The 24,037-nt window shown below is 36.8% G+C and overlaps 1 protein-coding gene across 2 annotated transcripts in view; it reads right to left on the bottom strand.

Annotated features, from left to right (window-relative positions):
• Window positions 1-3,528: 3,528 nt before the first annotated feature.
• The window catches only part of Septin7 (septin 7), a 68,657-nt gene continuing 48,148 nt past the window's right edge, over window positions 3,529-24,037 (bottom strand). For both annotated transcript variants that reach the window (XM_076575901.1, XM_076575902.1), the window contains exons 7-13: window positions 22,278-22,370; window positions 20,891-20,987; window positions 19,261-19,312; window positions 14,671-14,796; window positions 8,856-8,991; window positions 6,243-6,382; window positions 3,529-4,590 (exon numbers count right to left, since the gene is read on the bottom strand). In XM_076575901.1, coding sequence (XP_076432016.1) covers window positions 4,551-4,590; window positions 6,243-6,382; window positions 8,856-8,991; window positions 14,671-14,796; window positions 19,261-19,312; window positions 20,891-20,987; window positions 22,278-22,370 — 684 coding nt within the window. In that variant the 3' untranslated portion in view covers window positions 3,529-4,550. The remainder of the gene's footprint in view (window positions 4,591-6,242; window positions 6,383-8,855; window positions 8,992-14,670; window positions 14,797-19,260; window positions 19,313-20,890; window positions 20,988-22,277; window positions 22,371-24,037) is intronic.

Genomic DNA, 24,037 nt, shown 5'->3' with positions numbered 1-24,037 from the left:
GGATCCACCCTGGAAGGAGATTTGTTAGCAGTGCCTAACTCACCACAAGTCATACCCCCAACTTTACATGTGCCCACACACCCATGCGCACAAGTGCCCACTATCTTATGCTCACTACTGAAAGGATTCAGGAAGGCCAGGTGGTATCAGCTTTCAGGGGGTCTGTGAGCTGCACTGAACCCAGAGGTTCTGCATGGCCAATAGGGTTTCCTGCTACCCCTTGTGAACCAGACAGAGCAAAGTCTCCTTGGACTAACTGTCCTTTGCTCAGGCCAAGAATATTCCTCATTCTTCCCATGAAGCTCTCAACATCTAAAGAATACAGGAAATGCTCAGCCCCCACTTTTGGTGAAAACCATTTACACAAAAGTAAACATGGTTAGCATCATATAAATGGCAATGTTCCTTCCAGAGATGGCTACTAAACCACCAGCCATCTTACACAGGACATTTTCTGACACCCAACCTTAATTTCTTTCCTCTTTGGGACAGTTACCTGATTTCTAGAGTGCCCTACTGTCAAGACAGAGTTCAATAACTCCAAAAACCTCAGTTAAGAGTGCTTGCTACTGTTCACAGAGGACCAACTTCAGCTCCCAGCACCCACATCAGGTGGCTCACAATTACCAATGGCTCCTGACTGCAAACTTCAGAGGCCTGATGCCTTCTTCTGGCCTCCAAGGGCACCCAAATACACAGAACATATATACACACAGACACATATACATAAAGCAAAACAAAATACTTGAAAAACAAACAAAAGACTACCTTCTGTGTGCAAAAAGGCAAGTGTAGATACAGCAGCTCAGACACCGAAAAAGGACCATCTCCTGAAACTCAGAAACTACTTGTCAGTCAGTCAAACCCCAAGGTCTGCAAGTCTCATTAAGTCATACAGTAAAACCCTGAACAAGCAAAGGTATGAGCTCAGGATTGGAGCCAAGGAAACAGTGATTAATGGTGTCCAGTTCAGAGCTGAGATCTGAAGCCACAGAGCACCAGTCTGTGCTAACAACTGAAGAACAGCAAGTCTGACAGATGAAACCAAGTGATATTCTGAAACCGGTGCACATGTTGGGTGAAGGACAGGAACGTCTGCTTATTTATCAAGGCTTTTATTTTAATGTACCAAACAAGTGTTCACTGCAAATCAAACAGGACAACAGTGTCTTCAACAGTGCTTGCTTAGGGACTAAGTAGTAACTGAGTCTCTACATACTACTGTCAACATATGACCTATATTAATTGCTCAAGTAGCATACTGAGTGCTAAGCTTACATTTCACTACTTCAATGTTCACAGTAATTGGGGGGTACATTTTATAGCTTTATATATCTATACCTACAACTGTGGGTGTATCCTCCAAAATACTTTACTACGGAAGCAGGACTGGGTTTAGAGCCGAGGATCTAGTAGGCAACTTTTAAGTCCACAGTGTTCTTGCAGCATTTAGCAACCATGCATTTTCCTTTCTTCAACCTGACTTCCACTCCTAGATCAGAATCAGAGTGCATAGGCAAGAAGGTGACACCCAGACAATGAGCTTGAGAGGCAAAGCCCTGGCCCCTCTTCAGCTTTCAGGATTGCAACCGGAGCAATAGAGAAGTAGTATGTCCAATGGAATCTGATAAACTGGAAAGAAAACAATTAGACTCACCTCCACTAGGTGGCAGTAAAATTCCACTACCAGTGTTTAGGCAAGTCAATGGAATCAGTGCCTGGTCAACCACTCTTGATAGCAAAAAGAAAATCAGAAACCAGACATACACAAACACCCAGCAAACCAGTTACCACAGTGCTCAAAACTCAAGAGTTAATGATCAAAAGCCCCAGTAAATCTCCATAGACTCCTTTATATGACTCGGTGAAAGCCTGGGCCTGGGTAAGGCTCTGGGGTACTTTCATTAAGGGTGGTAAAATGAGGGAAGTCTTATCAATATATTCATTAACACACAGACTACATGACAGTGGCCTGCAGAAGCAACAGTACTTTGTTAGGCAGGAAACCTAAATATTTTTCATTTCTCATTCTTCAAATGTATTAAATCAAACCTTTTTGAAAAGAGGTATTGGTCTCTCAACACAGCACAAGAAAAAACCAACCAACCAAAAAGCATCCAAACAAAGATACTCACCATAGTTATTCCACTTCAGCACACACTGCAAATCTTTTTTTAAATTTACTTACTTACTTTGGACACAAAATCTATTAGCCCAGGCTGTTCTGGAACTCATCATGTAGTCCAGGCTGTCCTCAAACTCACCATGTAGCTAAGGCTGACCTCACACTTAGAGCAGTAATCCTGCCTCTGCTTCCTCAAAGCTGGGAATATGGATATATATCACCATAGCCAGATATCGCTATACTTTATTTTTAAAAAGCTACACACAGCATTTTATGTTTTCCAAAAGGAGATGGTATTTTAGTATTAAATAAAACACATAAGGCAATTTCAAATTAATGAAGGCCATCTCTTAAGGGTAAATGATTATTGGGTTTTCCTAAATGGTGTTTTATGGTGATATTTTATTTGTGCCGAAATGTAATTTTATTTGTATGTTAATAAAGTTGCCTGGGGATCAGAACTAAGAGCAAGCCATTAAGGAGAAGTATGGTAGTGGTAGCACAAGCCCTTAACCCAAATCACATGGCAGGCAGAATCTGTGTGTTGAAGGACGCAGCCAGCATGGTGACACACGCCTTTAATCCAAGAACCAACCAGAGATCTGGAGGTCTGTATAGACAGGCAGTGACGAGAAAGTCATGTGGTTGGGTTTAGAGCCAATGAGAAGGCAGAACATAAAGGCAATAAAAATACAAACACACAGGAAGTAGGTCTCTTTCTGAGAAGGACGGCAGCAGCAGTGGGTGGTAAGAAGGTGGTCTTAGCTCTTGGCTACTGCTCTCTAATCTCCGGGCTTTTAACTCTGCATTTGGCTCTGTGTTTTTTAATAAGACTGTTTAGAATTACACCTACAGTGTCTGAAGGCCTTGTAAGTTCTACTTTTAAAATAGCCACCTTGGAGTGAATTTTTATATAATGATTCTATGATATGAATAGTATTTCTAATCAAATGTTTTAAAATCCAGAAGTAAGTATTTCTAAAAGGCAGTAAACATCTTTCAAGCATTCTGACTTAAGTCTGTCTTTCAGGCTCTGAATTAAACAAAAGACACTAGCTAATTAGAATGATCAATTACCATGGCTTTGGTCATTAATTTAAACCAAAAAAAAAAAAAAAAAGCTATTTTGACTTTAGTAAGAAACTGCACTACACTCTTAAAGAAAAAAGAAAAAAAGACCCAACAGTTGCAGGACTTTCAAGAGTACACATAATCCAAATAAGAGTGGGAAAACATTTTAGAAGTAACTTATTAATGAGCATTAGTAATAGCTGAGGGTGCTGGCTGTCTGAGAACTGGTCCATACATATGCTTACTAAGATGGTCATGCAGCAGAGCCTCAGAAGGAATTCAAGTGTCTTCCCAACCTGTCAGTTTACTACAGAATATGCAAGACACCACACTTGTTACATCACAACATTGTTTATTATGTGAATTTTTTTTACAATACAAACAAAAAAATACAGGTATGCAATATATGGATACAGCTAAATGCAGAATGGTGACTTTTTTTTTTTCTTCAAGAGGCCATGATTCCCATTTCTAGTAAAACAAAAGACTGAGTATAGGTAGAAACAGGTTGGTCGTTAGCTTCACAATTTGCCTAGAAATGATCTACAAATGCATTTCTCCTGCTACTTACCAGAAAGTGTAAAAAGGGAGTTAAAGGAAAGTTTCCTTGTTGGTTCCTACCATATGAAAGATGCTATATTCTATTTAGCAGGGCCAATATATGGAAAATATCTAAATTAAATGTTATTACAAAAATGAAGCAGTAATGAGATTCTGGCTAAAGGGGCACTAAATGAGAATAATATATATATATTTAAAGAATCCAAAACAAACAAACAACAAAAAAAAGGCTGTTATAAAAAGCTCTAGGTGCACTGTAAGCATATAGGTTTTTTCCATGTGTACTTTTAAACAATGGAAGTGTCAAAAATAGGGTCCACTGTGTTAGACTAAATACATTATTGTATAGGCTGCATCGAATGGAACCTCTGTATTATAATTATCATAGAGAAGCATAGCTTGCATCATATTATGGCAATTTATCCTCAATGAAAACCTTCCAGAGTCCTTTTATTTTAGAATATTCTGTAAACAATCAACCCACCAGAACATGATTGTACAACAGTAAAATGTTTTCTTGCATTAAACTGAAGACATCTTTTTAATTTAAAAAAAAAAAAAAAGAAAATGTAGAAAGGTACTTAGAGCTGTTAATTTCTAAGTACACAATATCCTAGACAATTCAAGGCATCTTAATCTCCTTCGAGAACAACAACAAAAAAATAATTTTTGTCATGCTGTTAAATCCATCATTATGGATAAAATTGGTGCAAATTGGTCAAACGGATCCAACAAACACTGATGTCCAAGCTGGCATATTGGCAACTAATACATAACTGGTGGTCAATAGAGTTTAAAAGATCTTGCCTTTCTTCTTGTTCTTTTCCAAGGTTCTAAATGATTAAAAGAAAACAATGAAAATGAGTCACACTATAAAGCCAAAAGCAACAAATGGCAGAAGCAGCTAATCCAAATGGAACTATGCTGGAATTTCAAACAATACATTTTCATTGAAAAGAAAAAAATATAAAATATTTAGAAGTAAACAATGAACCAATGTTTATCCATATTAGTATTTTCTTAGACAATCAAATGTTTGATAAAATTCCAAAATAAGCAGTAAAAGACACAGTGAAGCTCCACTTTATTCATCTTAACTTACAAGAAATTTTTTCCTAAAATTAAATTGTAGAAAATTTAAAATCAACTCAGGTACCTTTTTTACTGATATCTGCATTTTTAAATGTATGTGCTTTGACAAATGTATTTTCCTCTTTGGACATGAAGCTCATAATAAAGTCCAACAAAAATGGTTAAGTGTGAAGAAAGTGTCTCACCAAGAAAGTGTATTGTCCTCAAAGGGACATCACATCTCAATTTTAAATGACACTAATGATCAAAAGAAGAAACCTAATGTAGAAACACTATTGAGTTTTATACATAGTAAGAGGATAATAAGCTGTATTAAAAATTAGATATGTCATATTTACCTTAAAGAATGTATTCTAAAGATATAATTGAAGCATCTCCTAAGGGCTGGGGAGCAGAGCTCCTGTCTAGTATATGCAAGGCCTCAGGTTCAATTCCAATACCCCAAAACCATCTTATCCAACACTTGAATTGAGAAGGTTAATAATCAATTATGATATGCTAACTGTAGAGACTGTTAATGAAAGCTTCTCAATCATAATTATAAAAATTAAGCATGGAAAACATTTGGACTGAAGAAAATACTACTACAGTACACCAAATGAACCTATTCATATAAAAACATTTATCCATGAAAACAGCTGTGCTTGGGGATTATGAGGATTTAAATGAAAATGCCCTCAGAGGTCCACATTTTTATTTGAATACTTGGCACCCAGTTGGTGGAACTACTTGAGAAAGATCAGGAGTTGTGGCCTTGTTGGAGGAAGTGTGTCATTGGGAGTAAGCTTTGAGGTTTCAAAAGCCCAGGCCATTCCCAGTTAGTTCTCTTTATCTCCTAATTGTGGGTCATGATATGAGCTCTCTCCTGCCATGATGGTGTGGGCTCTAATGAGCACTTTATTTAAAACTGTAAGCCCCAAAATAAACTCTTTCTTTGAAAAGTTGGGCAGGATGTGTTTTATTACATTAATAGAAATGTAACTACGACCGAGATGTATACTAGACAATGGATTTTTAATTTTTAAAAATAAATAGATAGGGCTGGAGAGATGGCTCAGAGGTTAAGAGCACTGCTTGTTCTTCCAAAGGTCCTGAGTTCAATTCCCAGCAACCACATGGTGGCTCACAACCATCTGTAATGAGATCTGGTGCCCGCTTCTGGCCTGCAGACAGAACACTGTATACATAATAAATAAACAAATCTTAAAAAAAAAAAAAAAAAAAAAAAAAAAAAAAAAAAAGAGAAGACTGGGCGTATTCCGCTCTTGTGCGGATGATTCTCTGCAGGCCTGCTAGGCATTATTATTAAAAAAAAAAAAAAAAAAAAAAAATAGATAAAAAGTTCTTTTAAATATCAATACATCTATTTCTTGGGCCTCACGATATTAGTTACCTTGAAGAGTTCTGTTGCTCTAAAATGCGTTGTTGAGCTTCCCAGTTTGCTTTCTCTTCTTCAAACTGACGACGTTTTTCCTCTAATTCTTTGTGTTGTGCTTCTAAATTCTTTTTCATTTGCTCATGGCGCCGCTGGAGCTAAATCAGAATCATAGATGAAACAACTGCTTAAGAAATTGAGACCAGACACGCCAGTGTCAATGGACACCTGTGTCACAAGGCCAGAGTGCCACATGGAAAGCACTGCTGAGATTTCTCCCACTGCAGAATCTGCCACCCAAGCCAGTAACTCCAGAGAGTTACCTCAGAAAACAGAAAATAACCACTTTATATAAAAGCAACAAACTTATATTTGTGTATATTTTGTTATAGATAACTGTTATCTCATTATTTTTCTTAATTCACAACAACAATGGTGGTTAAACAGGAAAAATCATTATTCCTTCTGCTTTACAAATGAGGAAACAGCTATGGACTACAGATCAGAGGGCGACAATATAAAGGATTTAATCCCAAATCTCCTAATTCCAGGTTCAGATATCTAAGCCAGCAGCTAAAGTAGTCAATGAAGGACCTGTAAGTCCAAATGGATCCTGGTAATGGATAATGTCCCACAATTCCTGTAAAGGGGCGGGGGGAGGTCCCAAACATTATCCTTCATACAAATTTTACCTGGGGTGCTGGCTAACAATACAGAATCCAAGCTTAATCTCAATCCACCAGATTAGAACCTTCAGATGTTACATGGAGAGATCTGGATCTTCAATCAACAGAAAGGTCCCAATGATTCCAATGCTGGTGGTCCTTCCAAGGCTAAGAACTAATGCTGTACAGCTAACAGGTGTTAACTACAGAAGCAAAAGCTTATATCTAATGGATCATCAAAAAAATACCTTCACTGCAGCACTAGCCAATCTGTTTCTGAAGAAAACAATTAACAATTAAAAAAGAAAAAAACAAAAGAAAACAAAGCTGATTAAGTCACACTATACCAGATGCTCAATGACAGTTGAGATTATTCAGTTGCCCAGGAATTATATGCACTAAAGATTTATTGGTAAATTAGTACCTTGAAGTTTATTATAATTTTGCATACAATTTGTTTTATTTTGTAAACCCACAAAACCCCAACTTTTTATTTATTACTACTGCAAAGATTTCATCTAATTCCTATAAAAGGAAATCACATTTATTCCAAGGTGTGTCAAATCTGAGGTGAAACCTTCTTCATGACAGCAATTTACTAAGAAAAATGGAACACAAGAGGGTGTAAATTTTGTACCAGAGTTGGTATAAACCAGTACAAAGCAATAACATACACACAATTCAGAACAGTACTTTCCTCTGGAAAAGAGAGGTGATATGTAAAGGAGAGGACACACAGGACTGAAATGAATTGAGCTGTATTTTTTAAGCTGAGAAGTAGACTTACAGCTGTCTGCTCTTTACAAGTAAGTAATACTTATAATTATTTTACAAATGAATAATTTTCTAAGTAAACACACAGTTCACAATCAGTTTATTTCCAAGAAATTTTTGGGTCAGATGTATTGAGGAATAGAAAAATTTTCAAGGAGTAAAAAGCAACAATCCTAAAAGCTGGCTGCTCAGATGGTGGCTGCCCACAAGCCCTGAGCACATGAGTTCAATCCCCAGACTCCACATGGTAGGAGGAGAGAACTGGTTCTCACAAATGGTCTTCTAACCTCCATATCTGTGCCATGATATGCATTTACCCAAACACAAATAATAAATAACTACATCTTATAAAAGGATATAAATTATGTTTAAAATATGCTCCCTGAAGTTAGAGGGCAGCAACCATAATCAAAACACATACACATACTCTCTTTACGCTGACTTATGCAGCTGTAGCATTGACTAATATATTTTATCCTTCCCCTCATGTATATAAGTGAGGATAGACAGTAATACCTACCTTATACGTCCATAGCATGGACAAAGTGACAATATATGTCAAAAACTTGGGACTGCACATGACATACTCTGCTGCTAAGTATTAGCAGTTACATCTCAAGTATTTGCAGCAGAATGGATTCAGGAATAAATTATGTTAAGCAAGGCTAAAAAGAGTTCTATAATTTATTTGCATATACTAAATATATTTACATATGTAAATATAAAGCTTTACAAACTTTATCTCAGGGATGTTGGTAAGCATATTGGAGTGGGGTTCTATGAAGTAAGAGGAGTAGACACATCTAATAGACAGGCATTTGGGGAAAAGAAACTTGGCCCAGCTTCATTCACAAGTCTCTCCCTGAGAAGGGCGCTGTTACTGGCATTTACTGACAGGTGACATAAATGCTAGTTTGTTTAGAAAATGACTTATAATTTTGTTTCTTATTGTTCATTATAACTAGTAATTCATTGAAGGTATTTTGACTATTTTGTCCTCCCACTTAGTATACTGTATCTAAGCCCTTACATACTGAAATAATGTAAATTTATAATAAAAATGATACTTTTATTCCTCTACTTTATTAGCATATATTAAGTTATTTTTGAAAATGTATAAAGATATAATTTACATTTCAATAAACGTACTATTTAAAAGAAATGCTGACAGGCTGTTAATTAAGCTGATTACCTCCGCTTCAGAGTCCTTCAATTTTTGAACTTTTTCTTTGACCTTCATCTCAAACACCTGTTCCATCTCCATCTCCATCTTCTTCATCTTGGCTACATGTTCCCTTCTTTCTTCTTCCATCTGTGCCAGAGGGCTCCTGTCACCAACATTTAAAAAAAATCATTAAGATCTATAAGTGAAAACTGCAATACTAAAATCTGAATGGGCTGATAAAAACAATGAGATGTTGCAAAAATGCCATTATCACTCGGATGCATAAAAATATTTACATCATTTTAGACACAAATTCCAAGTCTTATATAACAGATGGGTAAAGCATCCTTCAAAAACTGTAAAATATAAAATGTGCTCATAACCAGAGGTTAACAGAAGTTTATCTAAATCTCAATCTCTACAAATTATTACTATGAAGCAAAGCCTAAAATAAAATGTTAGGAAGGTATAAATCTTGTTGCCCTCAGGTCTAAAGATGATAGTCCTGGCTAGTTTTTATGTAACTTGATACAAGCTTGAGTCATCTGAGAGGAGGAAACCTCAATTGAGAAAATGCCTCTATAACATCGGCTGTAGGCAAGACTTTAAGTCATTTTCTTAGTGATTGATGGGGGGAGGGGAAGCCCAGCCCATTGTGGGCAGTGCCACCCCAGTCTTGGGTTCTCTAAGACAGCAAGTTGAATAATCATTAAGGAGCAAGATAGCAAGCAGCACCCCTCCCTGGCCTCTGCATCAACTCCTGTCTCAAGGTTCCTATCCTGTTTGAGCACCTGCCCTGACTTCCATCAGTGATGAACTGTGATATGGAAGTGTAAGTATAATAAACCTGTTCCTCCCCAAGTTGCTTTTGGCCATGGTATTTTATCACAGCCAATAGTAACCCCCCCCCCGCCCCAACTAAGACAATGATATATTTGAAATAAACTGTAGAAGGAAAACCAAAAAGAAAACATTCCCAAAGTACATTAAAAAAAAAAAAAAAGAACTACAGAAAGTCAAGTGATTTATTTTCCTTAAAAAATTATTCTCAGTGTGAGAAAACAAAAACTTAGCTAACAAAGTCAATATAGAGAGAACATATTTAGTTTTATTAAAACTTCAAGCATTACAATCTCCTCTAAGATTTACTGATGTCACAACTATATTCATTATAATTTATTAAGGTAACTCAATTGAAATGCTTAAGATGACAACCATCCAATACCTAAAACATCATTTAGGTTACGCAGACTATTTCTAGACTCTTTATAACTAATGCTGATGAAAATCTATTCACTTAAATATTTTAGTGTCTTAAGTTTCAAGCAAGTTCAGTGAGTTAAACATGCTAGAGTAGACATTAAAGAGTTAAATAAATAAAAAAAAAACTAGTTCACTCTATGGACATTAAAGTCCATGGTTTCAAATCTCTTTGCTGCAAAATTGTGTTTAAATTTTTCATGTTGATACAGTCTACTGCTCTTGCTCTAGGTTGCCCTCAAGGGGTGGAAGCTAAGTTTCTACGGTTGAAGAGATAATTCACTTAAGACACAGGGGCCAGAGGCCCTGAATTACAACTGTCCTGAATGCCTCCTCCTTGAGAACAAACTTTCATGGTATCAGATGCTACACAAGCTTTCAAAGAAGGGAAATAACCAACAGTCCTACCTAGGTATGATGCCTATGAATCAAAACAATGACCAGCATAACATGAAAGCCCTAAGAGTGTAGCAGCAGCATGCATGCCTTGATGGATCAACAGCTCTCTAACTGAATTGAAAACCTGTTCAACAAGAGGGAACCTATGCCTGGTGCTGGAAACCTACCCAAAAACCCAGGGAAAAACCTATCCAGCAACAACCTAGTTGTAGATGTAACCAACTGTCTTATTAAATAAGAAACACAGAACCAATGTAAAAGAGAAAGCCAAGAGGTCAGAGCTCAGAGCTAAAACATTACTCTTCCTGCGGTGCTCCTGCCTCTCTGAAAGAGACCTACTTTCTGTGTGTATGTCTTTACATAGTCTTTCTGTTCTGCCTTCTCATTGGTTGTAAACCCAAACACATGACTGCCTCGTCATTGCCTGTATGTACAGCCCTCCAGGTCTTAATGGCATATGTCTCCAATGCTAGCTGAATTCCTGAACACACAAAGATCTACCTAGCTCTTCTACCAAGTGCTGGGATTAAAGGCGTGCACCACCACTGCCACGCTCTTGCTATGGCTCTAATAGCTCTGACCCCCGGGCAACTTTATTAATATACAATTAAAATCACATTTCAGTACAACTAAAATACCACCATATTTCCCCTTTTCTATTTTAAGAAAAAAAAAGCAAAAGGTTATGAGAAAAACTATATACAAAAGTACAATACCTATATACAATATATACAAGTAACAAATACCTAAACAATGTCTAGTCCATTTGTATTTGACAAATCAGAGAAAATAATTCCATTATCTATCCTATTTTGGTAAGTCCAAAATGTATCTAATTCACTTTCTATCCTAATTAATCTTCAACTATAACTAACTAATCTTCAACTATAACTAACTAATCTTCACCTAGTGATGGAGAACCTACAAGAACCACTTTACTAAAACAGCATACTTCTTAACTACACTCTAAACATTTGTCCTTATATCCACAGGTAGGTGTAGTTCTCACTCCTCATCAAGAGACAGAGACCATTAGAGAAAAACACAACTAATCAAAATGCAGAGTTGTAGAACCCAATCCCAAATGGACTGACCTATGAGGCACTCCTGTTCCCAGGGAATCAGGAAACATTGTGCAAAGGGGTGAGAGGTGGATTGTAAGAGCCAGAGGATCAGAGAGTTTGCTATCAGATGGTGTCTCCTAGTAATATCAGAAACTATATTCATAGTCTTACTAACATGACTGCTTAAACATGAGCTGAACAAGAACAGGTATGCCAAAGTGATGGGGGAAAGCCCATGAGGCGGCCTCCAGCCTACACAAAGAATTACAGGCCAGTAAGGAATGCTGAGAGTGGGAGAAACAGTCTTCCCCAGGGAAGAGCACATAAACTGGTTATCCGATACCAAATGGTCAGCTCTGAAAACATACATAGGAGTAACATTAATTATACAGACTGAGCAGGATATATTAAGGAATATACATATATACCAATATGCATGTGTTGTGGAATTTTAAGTAAGCAAAGATATATTACATTTGTTTACACTGCAGTAACTGGGTAAAGGTGTGTTACTTTTGTTGACGCTGCATTTGTTTAATGATGTAGGGATGTTTGTTGAGATCTTGGCTGAGAGAAGAGAGAAGACCCAAGAGAACAATGGACATGCCCAGGGCCAGAAGCCAAGCAGCCCTCAGACTGACAGAGTCAACAAGAAACTAAGAAAAGGTAAAAACCCTGAGGCAAAAGGTAGATAAAAGGAAACAGGTTAATTTAAGTTAAAAGAGCTGGCCAGAAATGTGCCCAAGCTAGGCAGAGCATTCAAAACTAGTAAGTCTCTGTGTCATGATATGGAAGCTGGGTGGTGGCCCAAAAGAAAAGCCTGGTACATGCATGTAACAACAATGAAAAATGAGATCATGAATTTGAAAGAGACCGAGGAGGCTAGTAAATGGGAGGGTTGAGAGCAGTGGTTCTCAACCTTCCTAACGCTGTGACCCATTAATATTCTAGTTCCACATGCTGTGTGATACCCTACCGTAAAATTATTTTCATTAACTACTTCATAACTAACTGTCATTTTGCTACTGTTATGAATTCTAATGTAAGTATCTGTGTTTTTCAATGGTCTTAGGCAACTTCTTTGAAAGGCTTGTTCAATACCCTTAATAGGGTTGTGATCCACAGGTTGGGAACTGCTGGTCTAGATGGAGGCAAAGGAAGAAGGACATAGTATAATTAAATTATATAATCCCAAAACGGGAAGGGGGGGGGTTGTGATAAGATTAAAACATCAAGTCAATTTATTTATAGGTATTATTAAACAGTAATTCCTGAGATAAAAAAAATATTCATGTTGAAAACTATTTACACCAAAGTTTTTACACTAAAGTTTGTACAAAGTATAAAGATCTAAGAATCAGGATCTTACCATATATAAAACTGTAGTTTTAAGCTCTCTGACCATCATAGCACTCTATCCCTATCAAGAGGACAAGCGGCTAGACAGAAAGGACAGAGAAGAGATAGGAAACAAACAAGAACAAGGAACAAGGATGTAATGATGTACTGCTGTGATTTAGATGACTTTTTTTTTTGAAATCAGCATAAATAGGAAAAATGTTGAACTCAAGGGTATTTCTTCCCACATAGAAAAACTCCTTATTTCTATGTACAAACCTGCATTATGTTTTATCAATTAAGGAATTAAGCAAAGTTCTGAAGTAAAACTAAACCAGACATACTTTGTTAACAAGCAGAAATCTTACCCCAATCAGAATGGCCAAAATCAAAACAACAAATGACAGCAGATTCTGGTGTGAATGTGGGGGAAGGGGCCACTTAAGTCACTGCTGGTGGGAGTGCAAACTGGTACAGTCATTATGGAAATCAGTGTGGAGGCCCCTCAAAAAACTGAAAATAGATCTTAAAACTAAATACTGCTGTGCAACTAAATCCTCTTGGACATATACCTAAAGGACCTATATCTCACTACAGAGGGAATTGCTTCTCTTCATTCACTGCTGTTCTATGCACAATGGTCAGAATTGAAAACAGTCCAGAAATCCACTATCTGATGAATGGATAATGAAATGTGGTACATTTACACTATTAATGAAATCTGCAGACAAGTGAATGGAACTAGAAAAATCACTCTGAGTGAGGTAACCCAGACCCAGAAAGACAAACAGGGCATGTTTTCTTTCATAGGTGGATGTTAACTTTTAAGCTTTAGAGATGTTTCATGTAAAATATCTCCAGAGGTTAATGGGAGGGAGATTTTCCAAGGAAGCTAAAATACAATGCAGTGTTATAAAGAGAGAAAGAGGAGAAACATAACAGGAAGGATTAAAGAGGGGTATGGGAGGGTAGTGTAGGAGGAAGTACAGAGAAAGACTGCTAACACTGAAGGCCTGAAAAAGTCAAATAGAAATCTACTTTAGACACTTTCCAAATATACATATAAAAGGGTTTTAAATGAAGCTACCCTATAACAGGGGGCAGTATTCCAACTAGAAACTTATGCTACCAAATAACCATCCCCAGTGCCAGGAAGGGATTATCTCCTTTTGACTTATTGGCAAATGGGGCCCCATAAAATTCCCTAAGCCCTCAAATTACAGGGTATTGCTAATGCTGTTATATACCCTCCAGATTAGTTGGTAAGACCCTATTGATGAAGACATCACATATTTGAGTCATAGAACATGGAGAAATCTAGCTGGTATTCAATTTGGAAGTTTAATCCTCACTAGAATAATATGCATGCTACCAGGAGAAAAGTCATCAATCAAACCCTCCAAGTTCAATAATAAATCCACCACAGACCAAAAGGCACTCGAAAGTGCCCTTACCAGCTGAGCCATCTTACCAGCCCAAGAAATTGCTTATAACTTTCTCTTCAAAATACATATTTACCTGTTTTGTTTTGTACTATGTGAATTATAAAGATGACCAGCAAAAGGCAAGAAAATATAGTTCTTTACTTAACAACAGAAAAATAATCATTCCAACAATTAAAAGACATAAAACTACCAAGACAAAATTTAACAGCATAATTTTCTGCTATTATAAATAGAAAATATCACTCAAATTTTCTAATGAGTAACAAGAATTTCAGATAGAAAATGATGATGTATTTACCATGTAAACACTTTTTCTGGACAAAAATATATACGTACTTAGTCAGTTGTCCTTTATTCTTGTTGTTATCCACTCCATTGTAAGTCACTGCTGCTAGTTTTCTGCTTCTGTAGTTCTCATAGTGTACATTATTAGTAACATCTTTCAAATCCTGCATGTGTGTTCTATCATAAACAGCAAGAGGTTATTACTCATGTTAAAGGCTTTGACAATTAAAATTTTCACCAACACAAAATATTAAGCAAAACAACATTCACGTGTTTTCGTTAGCAGACAAAGCAGATCAAGACAAATACATATGTTTAGGTTCCAAATGAGCTTTCAAGAGCCATGAATCACTCAAATTACTGAAGAAGAAACTTTCTACCAAAAAAATAGTCATTTCCAATAGTTTAATTGAGAAAGGAAAGTGGATTACTACTGAAGCTCATAATCTAGCAGAAATTGTTTTCCTTTATACAATTATTAACAAGGTAACATAGAGTTTTCACAGGTTAATTTATATAAGAACCTTTATCAAGTTGTTTACCAACTAGGCAAACTTGTTTTTTTGTTTTTCTGAGATAGGGTTTTTCTGTGTAGCACTGGCTGTTCTGGAACTCCCTATGTAGACCAGGCTGGCCTCAAACTCATAGAGATCCTCCTGGCTCTGCCTCCCGAGTGCTGGGATTAAAGGTGACTACAGCCTGACTCAAACTAATGAATCTTAATTTAGAGTAACTTTCTGTTTATCAAAGCTGTCCAGTGAATGTGCTGTTTTGGGCAACTTTTCTATCATATATAAAATCAAGACATGGGATAAAGGATACAATTTATAGGATGACACAATTCTTTAATGATTAAAGATGATAAAGACTAAGTAATAATTCTCCCTCTTCTCATTCCCCATTACACTCTGAACTTCCTCTATACCACCTTTATTATTTTGCCACAACTTGCTTTGGGAGACAAAAATATAGTTTCTTGTGCTTCCTTATATCCAAATCTCATCCATTATGAAGAACCTTACCCCACATCACGAACACAAAGTAACTTACTGGTTTACCTTCTATTATCTGACATTTCTATGCAGTTCTCTAAAAGTTTACTTCTCTTAGTACTAAGTTTGGGTTTTCCAGACTCCTCTCTTTGTAACCCGTCTACCAATACGCTCATCTTCTCTTCCAGGCTCAACAATTACTCCTAAGCTTCTACTGCCTCTACTTCAGTTAAGTTGGGCAATTCCCAATTCCTAAAACACCTGGCAGGTGAAATGGAACAGCTCATGCTAATTTGTTAAATCTTTCGGGACTGGAATTAAGTCGTAAGTGATAACAAATTATGTATTTAACTACATTGTGAGCTTATCTTTAATAAACATGTATCTCTTTTGTATTCTTGACACAGATAAATACCAGCTAATAGGATCTTTTAAATGTAATAATTACATACAGAAGATAAGATAAATAGCATTTAAGAATGTATCACTGTGTGAGTGTCTCCAGATGGAGACTAAGGATAATTGTATGATGCTAACATGAAACAATCTTTGTAGCAGGGTGTGGTGGTGCACATCTGTAATTCAAACATTTGGGAAATGGAAGCAGCAGGATCAGCTCAGCAAGCAAGCCTCAGCTACACAGAAAGTTCAAGGCCAGGCTGAGCTACATAAGACATTACCTAAAACTACACTAAAATTAAAAACAAAAGAAAAAAACCAGGTTTTTCTATAATTTAATACTCAATCACTCTATCATTAAGAAACATTATAGTAAAGTAAATTTATAAATAAAAATAAGATACTGTTGAACTCCTATATTAGTGTCAGCACAGCGACAATCACTAAACTACTGCTCTGCGACTGTCTTATTCTGACATTTAGAGCCTGGCTATAAAACTGCATTTACTTCTATTCATGTTTTATTTTTTTCAATCCACTCCTCCATCTGGAAAATCAGCAAAAGTTTTCTCTAGTTTCAGGAATTTGTTTTTCTAAGTTTCCACTGCTGATATCACTGCTCTCTCCTCTCCTTATGTTCTTTTTCTATGTGACTTCTGTGCCAACCATCCCTACACCCTCAAAATAGTGTTTCATCTTTCTTCTTCAGCTGCTTTTCTTGGTTTGCCTAGAGCAGCCAGTTCTTACTTAGCAAAATGACACTTTTTTGAATTTACATCTTTCTTAGAAGCAAGTGTAATCCCTAACTTTAGGCTGTAAGGTAATTACTTGAGGCTTAGACTGACATTGAAATTTCCTTTCTTCAAATATTTATTAATAACCAGTATGTGCCTTCATCTTAAAAACAGTAGCTACATGAAACACTTACCCTCTTTATAGCAAATAATACTAGAAATTTTCTTTTTATATTATGTGTATGGGTGTTTTGTCCACATGTATGTCTGTGTATCAGTTATGTGCCCATTACCTGTGGCAGCTAGAACAGTGTACTGGATCCTCTGGAATTGGATTTAGAGATTTGTGAACTACCATGTGCATGCTAGGAATTGATCCTGGGTCCTTAGGTCTTTAGCCAGTGCTCTTAATCACTGAACCATCTCTCAAGTCCAATACTAGAATTTATATTTTCATACATGCATGAATTGTCTTGCTGATGCACTTATTAAATCCTCCTACCAGCTGGTCAATTCCTCTGCAATACTTATACAAGGGACTCCTCCTTACCAGTTCTGAGGCTATGCACATTCAAAGTATCTTCTGGGACCCTTCTACAATGTTTGAGATATGTAGGTAATTACGGATTATATATTTTAAAATACACAAGAAAAAGTGATGTAATACAACAGTGTCAAGTATAGTATATTTAAAACCCAGATGGAACATAATTATGTATTTCAACAGTTCTTACATGCTGTCATGAGACATTGTATTTGTTTGCTTGTTTGTTTGTTTGTTTGTTTGTTTGTTTTGAAACAGGATCTCAGATGTTGCCTTGGGTGCTTTGGAACTCATATAGACTAGGCTGAACTCCAAGTCACAGATGTCCACCTGCCTCTGCCTACATAGCACTGAGATAAAAGGTATTGCACCACCATGTCCTGCTGAATGAGGTACTGTATTCTTTAAAAGTTGCTCTATAAGAATCAAAACAAGAGAGAACAATTGGTACTAGAACCTAAAGCATGTATTCTAACACTACTGTGAAAGCTTCCCTTCATACATACTTGATATGCTCTTACAATGTGAAGCCTAGTAACCCCATTATTTAAATCTCTGTTCTATCATCTACTTCCTGCCAGAGAAACCTGGCCATGTGTTCCCTTGAAAAAGATGCTGAATTCTTTAATGTCGAACTTTCTCTCATTGATTGTATAGCTTCTGAGGGAGCAGTTTGAGTTTTGTAAAACACCCTTTTCATTATGATAATGACCCTGCTATTCCATGATTTCAAATTATCATTCATAAATGTGTTACAGTTTCTACAGTGCAGGTGAGATTCCTGTGTACCGAGAAAGCAAACAGTAGTGTGAAAATAAATACATCAACTTATGATGTACATCTCAAACCAAAGCTTAAGGAGAGTACATAGCAAGGGCTTGGGGAAAACATGATAGAAGAAGAAAGTGAACAGACAGAAAAAAAGGATGTAATATAGATTAACATGAAAACTATCTAGCTCATTTTGATCACCTCTCTGCTTCTATCTTCTCCAATTCCACTATAATTTCTCCTCTGCTGCTACTCCTCTAATTCCAGTCCTTGGGTTTCTCTAATCCAAATATTCCCTGTGTCCTACTCTCCTCACTTCCCTTCTCTTTCAGTATCGGGAAATGTAGTTTAAGGAACTAGTAGGAAGACTGGTTTTGCTTATAAAGTTCCAGTACACTAAAATGCTCCATTTACCAGCTACTAACCTGTGTGCCTTTAACACTCAAAATACTTCTTTTTCTCCATTGGGGTCCTCCCCTCAGGGCTCGGGCAACTCCACAGAGAAGGGAAGAGGAACTGTGGGAACCAGGGGGTTGAGGACACCAGGAGAGCACAGCCCGTGAAATCAAATATGGGAGCTCACAAAAACTGAAGCGGCAATCACAGAGCCTGCGTGGGTCCTCTGCATGTATGTTATGGTTTCTGGCTTGGTGTTTTGGGGGACTCTGACAGTGGGAATGGGGGTGTCTCTGACTGTTTTGCCTGCTTTTGGGACCCTTTTCCTCCTGCTAGGTTGCCTTGTCCAGTCTACTATTATTGTATTTTATTGTGCCATGTTCAGTTGACGTTTCTGGGAAGTCTGTTCTTTTTTTGGGAAGACTGGGTTATCAGGGGTGGACTGGGAGAAAGGGGAGATGGGGGTCAGTGGAAAGGGTGGAGGGAGAAGAAGCTGCACTCAGGATATATTGTACGAGAGAAGAATAAATAAAAAAATTTTTAAAAAGACTGTTGACAAAAAAAAGTATGAGACTAATTTTTCTTTGTATTCCTCACCTTACAACCTGCTTATATTTTTGATAATGACTTTGGAACCTTGGATAAACAATGTAAGTCACTGCCACACATTATTAATACTTCAACAGGAGAACAAAGATGTCAATTTAAAGTAGCTCCACTTACAGAGGCACAATCTTTCAAACTAACTTTATTTAGGGTGCTAAAAAAAAAAACCTTTGCTATTTTCATTGTTGTTCATACTTACCTTATCAACATATTTCTTAGAATTGTAAAATCACAATGTTCACCATTTTCAACTGTAGAAAAAGAAAACAGACCACACATATTAATTTTAATAAAGCTTATCATTTCATAGGAATAAGGACAAAAAAACAAGAAAAAATATTTAAACTGCCTACATGAGAATTTTTAAACTTGAACACCATCACAGACTCCAGAGAACAATAGGCAAATGTACCCTAATACTACTATTGTAGCATTTTAAAAAACATTACTTTTGTGTGTGTGTGTGTGTGTGTGTGTGTGTGTGTGTGTGTGTGTGTGTGTGTGTATGTGTTTCATATGCATGTATCTGTGAAGGAAAGGTTGACATCAGCTCTTTCCTCCACTCTCAGTTTTTATTTACAGAGGCAGGATCTCTCAACGAACATTTTATCTACTAAACTACCTCCCCAGCCCTTCTTCATGTAGTTTAATCCTAAGTGATAGACATGTAATGAATGAGCCCTCTAGAAATAAATACTGACAATCTGAAAGAAGAAAGATGTACTTCCTCCTTATCAGTACAGAATATATTTATTATATGATACATTAAAAAACCTTAGCTGGGAGGTAGTAACACACACTTTTAATCCCAGCACTCAGAAGGCAGAGGCAGGTAGAACTCTGTGAGTTCGAGGTCAGTCTTATCTACAAAGCAAGTTCCATGACAGCCAAGGCTACACAGAAAAACCCTGCCTCAAAAACAAAAACAAACAAACAAACAAAAAAAAAAAAAAAACCCAAAAAATCTTCATATTGTGGTTGAATATATTAAAAACCTCCTTAGGACAATCAAAATGAAAAGGCTAGTCAAGAGCTCTAAGATTCTTTATTTAAAAAAAAAAAAAAGGACAGAAAACAAACAAACAATTATAAAAAAAACACTAAATGGACATAGCAAGAAAGTGTGTCTGTGGGGGGGGGGGCGGGGCGGGGGGGGGGTGGACCCTATAAGCAAAGCAATTGTTTCAGAGCATACTTCTAAGAGACATGAAAGTTCTAAAGCCTTAAGTCAGTAATTGCAAGTCACCTGGCAACAAAATTGAGAGTCCTTGGGCAAAATAAGAGATAAAAGATAGTAACTTGGCATGATTTTATAAGAATTATACAATTATTCAAAATATCAACACATGTATCTAAACAGCAGCTCCAACTAGTACAATATAGATTAAATGTTAAAGTAATATAATGAATACAAGCTTATAGAAATATTTCTATTGCTAATAGGATCTCTGGGGTTTGATGTCATCACTAAGAGTTTCTTGGCATTGAAAAACCAACAAACTAGTCAAGTAACTGAAAAAGTTGACCTTCTCCTTGAGGAAAAAAGAGGCACTGGTCATGATTGTGGCTGGCTCTCTCCAAACTGCTCAATTTCCAAAGATTCACTAGATCCTAGGAAATAACCTTAGAGCAAGGGGAACCCCTGCACTACAAGCATGCTTTCCAACAAGACAGAAACTGGCTTGATGGTGGTGCAGACATAGGCAAGTGGAACAATGAGAACTGAAAGCCCAGAGTGCGTCATACATTGTATAGTTTATATTACATATGCTGCACATTTCAGCACCTTCATGAGACCTTACACCAGTTACCACTGAAAAGAACCTTACCTTCAGCCACACCCCAAGGATACTGCCTTCCTCTGACTCTTTTGCCATTAACTTCGATGATAGTATTACTACCTACCACAGCAAGAGGTAAACGATCCTATAAAACAAAGTGTTACTGTAAAGAGATCTCTATAGTAATCATGATGCAATTATAAATAATTTTCAATAGTCAACACATTAACAAAAAAAATCATTTGGATAGTTCCTATTTTAACTCTTATCAGTCAAGCAATACATATTGAGGAAATTGGTTTTTTGGTTTTTGGTTTTTCGAGACAGGGTTTCTCTGTGTAGCCCTGGCTGTCCTAGAACTCACTCTGTAGATCAGCCTGGCCTCAAACTCACATGGCTCCGCCTGCCTCAGTCTCTCAAATGCTGGGATTAAAGGCAGGCACCACCATGTCCAGCTTGGAAATTGTTATTAAAATAGTATTACCACCAAGGTAAAATGATGGATAAAATTGCACTTTTGTTGAAATCTTAAGGATAACGTGGTATCCATTGATCAAATTAGTCGTTAAATTTTACTTTAAAAATTGTCTCATATGGAGAGACATAGAATAAAAAATATATTGGTATCTGGGAGAAAAGTAAAAAAGGATAAGATCATGCATGAAATCTATCTGATCATTAACCTTAAGAATATGAGGTATAGGAAATATATTTTCTAAACTGTAACTTCAGAACCTCAAACTTTTGGAATTGTATTCACTCATTTTTGATTCAGAGTATAACTTTTCAATATTTTCATTTTCAAATATAGAAGAAGCCAGTTTGTAAAACCTCTAAAATTCTTCATTCGTCAGACATAAATATTCTAGCAATTATATAGTAATTGGATTATGCATGTACATAAGACCAGCATTCAGTAAATCACTTTAGCTCCAGATACTCAAAAACAATTTTAAATTAAAACACACAAACTTAGAAGTCAGGTGTGGTGGCACATGCCTTTAATTCCTGCACTCAGGAGGGAGAGGCAGGTGGATCTCTGTGAATTTGAGGCCAGCCTGGTCTACAGAATCAAGTTCCAGGACAGTCAGGACTACATAGAGAAACTGGGCCTGGGGGGGGGGGGGGGGGGTGGGGACGACAACATGGATGGACACCGACAACAAATTAAATGTTTTTCTTAAGAAGAAAAAAAAGTATATAAACTTGAAACCAGTTAACTGAAAACTGTTTGTGATGGTATTCACCCACCTACTCCATGCAATGCCCTGCTCTATGTGTTGCTAATCAAAGGTAACTGTAAAGTTCATAAACATTAAGAAATATCCATGTTTGTTTATGTAAGCCAACTATTTTAAAAATGACACTTTTGTTCTTTCACATTAGAGTACATTAGAAGGCCCAAACACTTCACTGCAAATAGAAGAGAACCTACCTTTATCTTCTTAACCAGCTTATTCTCTTCTTCATCATCCGTTTCTGGAAATTCATATATTTTAATTTTATGTTCTTGGATTTCTTTCATTATCTAAAACAGAAGTAAAGAAAGGGCACCACATATAATTATGGCATTAGCAGTATTTTTCCTAACTCTTTCCTGGATTTTTATGAGACACCTCAGTTTCTGGTTCTTTGTTGTTCATATTTAAATACCAAAACCCATTACTGGGGAACAGGGAGAGATGGTAAAGGTGCTTCCCATGCAAGTCTGGGAGATTTATAAAGGTAGAAGGAGAAAGGCAGAAAGAAACAAACCAACTCCACAAAATTATCCTCCAACATCCACAAGTATGACATGGCATATGTACCATCTTCCCTACACACACACACACACACACACACACACACACACACACACACACACACACACAGAGAGAGAGAGAGAGAGAGAACACCATCCTACACACGCTGACACAGACAGACAGACAGACAGACACACACACACACACACACACCCCAAAATGAAATTTAAAATGTTTAAATTCAATTATTCAGAAGTATGATCAGATGATCCTATGGTTGTCATCCCAAAAAGAATTCTAAAAAGGAAAGAATATTCTAGAATCTCATTTTTCTAGCTAGTCTCTACTATTATAATAGCTTTTTGTCATTTGTTTAAAATGAATGAGATCCTTTCTCTTAATATAACTTTCTATAAAAGCTAAAGCAACAGAGCTTAAAGTCATCTAAACATAGTAGAAAAGGGTAAGTAAAAAACACAACATTAGCCCCAGGAAAGGGTTTACACTCTAACAGAAAAAGTCATTACATGAACTTTTTCTTGTAATACAAGAAATCAAATCTTGTACATACATAAATCAAAGCCTAGAGAAGCAAGTAAAGAGAAAACACACACTAGAAGTAAAGAACCTTAAGACTTAATAATATCAGAAATTACCTAGTTCAAACCAAAGTATCTTGTCCAAGAAGATTTGAAATTCACAAGTGAATACAGACATCCAAATAACTGTCACGTACCCATACAATTCAACTCCAAAAACAACCTTCCCCCGGTTGTACTTTCACTACAGTGCTACTCTCACAGCAAGAGTCTCTAACCCTTAATAATTTCACCAATACTAAGGGCTATAAACAAAATGAGTTATGTGACTACTATACTAAACAGAACTGGTACACACCTGTAATGCTAGCACTTGGGAAGCTGAGACCAGAGTACTGAGAGTTTCTTGTTAGCCTAGGCTGAAGAGTAAGAGCCTATCTCAAAGAACAAGTTATCAATGGCCATCAATAGGACCATGTCTTTAACAATGGGCATGTACCTACTTTAAAAGCAAATCAATGACCAGGTGAGGTGGCACACACCATTAATCTCCACATTCAGAAGGCAAGTGGATCTCTGTGAGTTCATGAGGCCATCCTGGTCTAACTAGTGAGTTCCAGGCCAACCAGAGCTCCAGTGAGACCCCATCTTGAAGAACAAACAGTGAAAATAAATGATACTTGGCATAGTGACTCATGCTTTTAATACCAGCACTCAGGAGGCAGGGGCAAGAGAATCTCTGTGAGTTCAAGGGCAGCCTGGTCTATAGAGTGAGTTCCAGACAGTGAAGACTACATAGACAGATACCTGTTTTTTTTAAAAAAAAAAAAAGAAAGAAAGAAAGAAAGAGAGAGAGAGAGAGAGAGAGAGAGAGAGAGAGAGAGAGAGAGAGAAAGAAGGAAGGAAGTAAATGA

The sequence above is a fragment of the Peromyscus maniculatus genome, chromosome 7 (genome assembly GCF_049852395.1).
Source record: "Peromyscus maniculatus bairdii isolate BWxNUB_F1_BW_parent chromosome 7, HU_Pman_BW_mat_3.1, whole genome shotgun sequence".
Classification (NCBI taxonomy): domain Eukaryota; kingdom Metazoa; phylum Chordata; class Mammalia; order Rodentia; family Cricetidae; genus Peromyscus; species Peromyscus maniculatus.
This window is presented reverse-complemented; position numbering and strand designations above follow the sequence as displayed.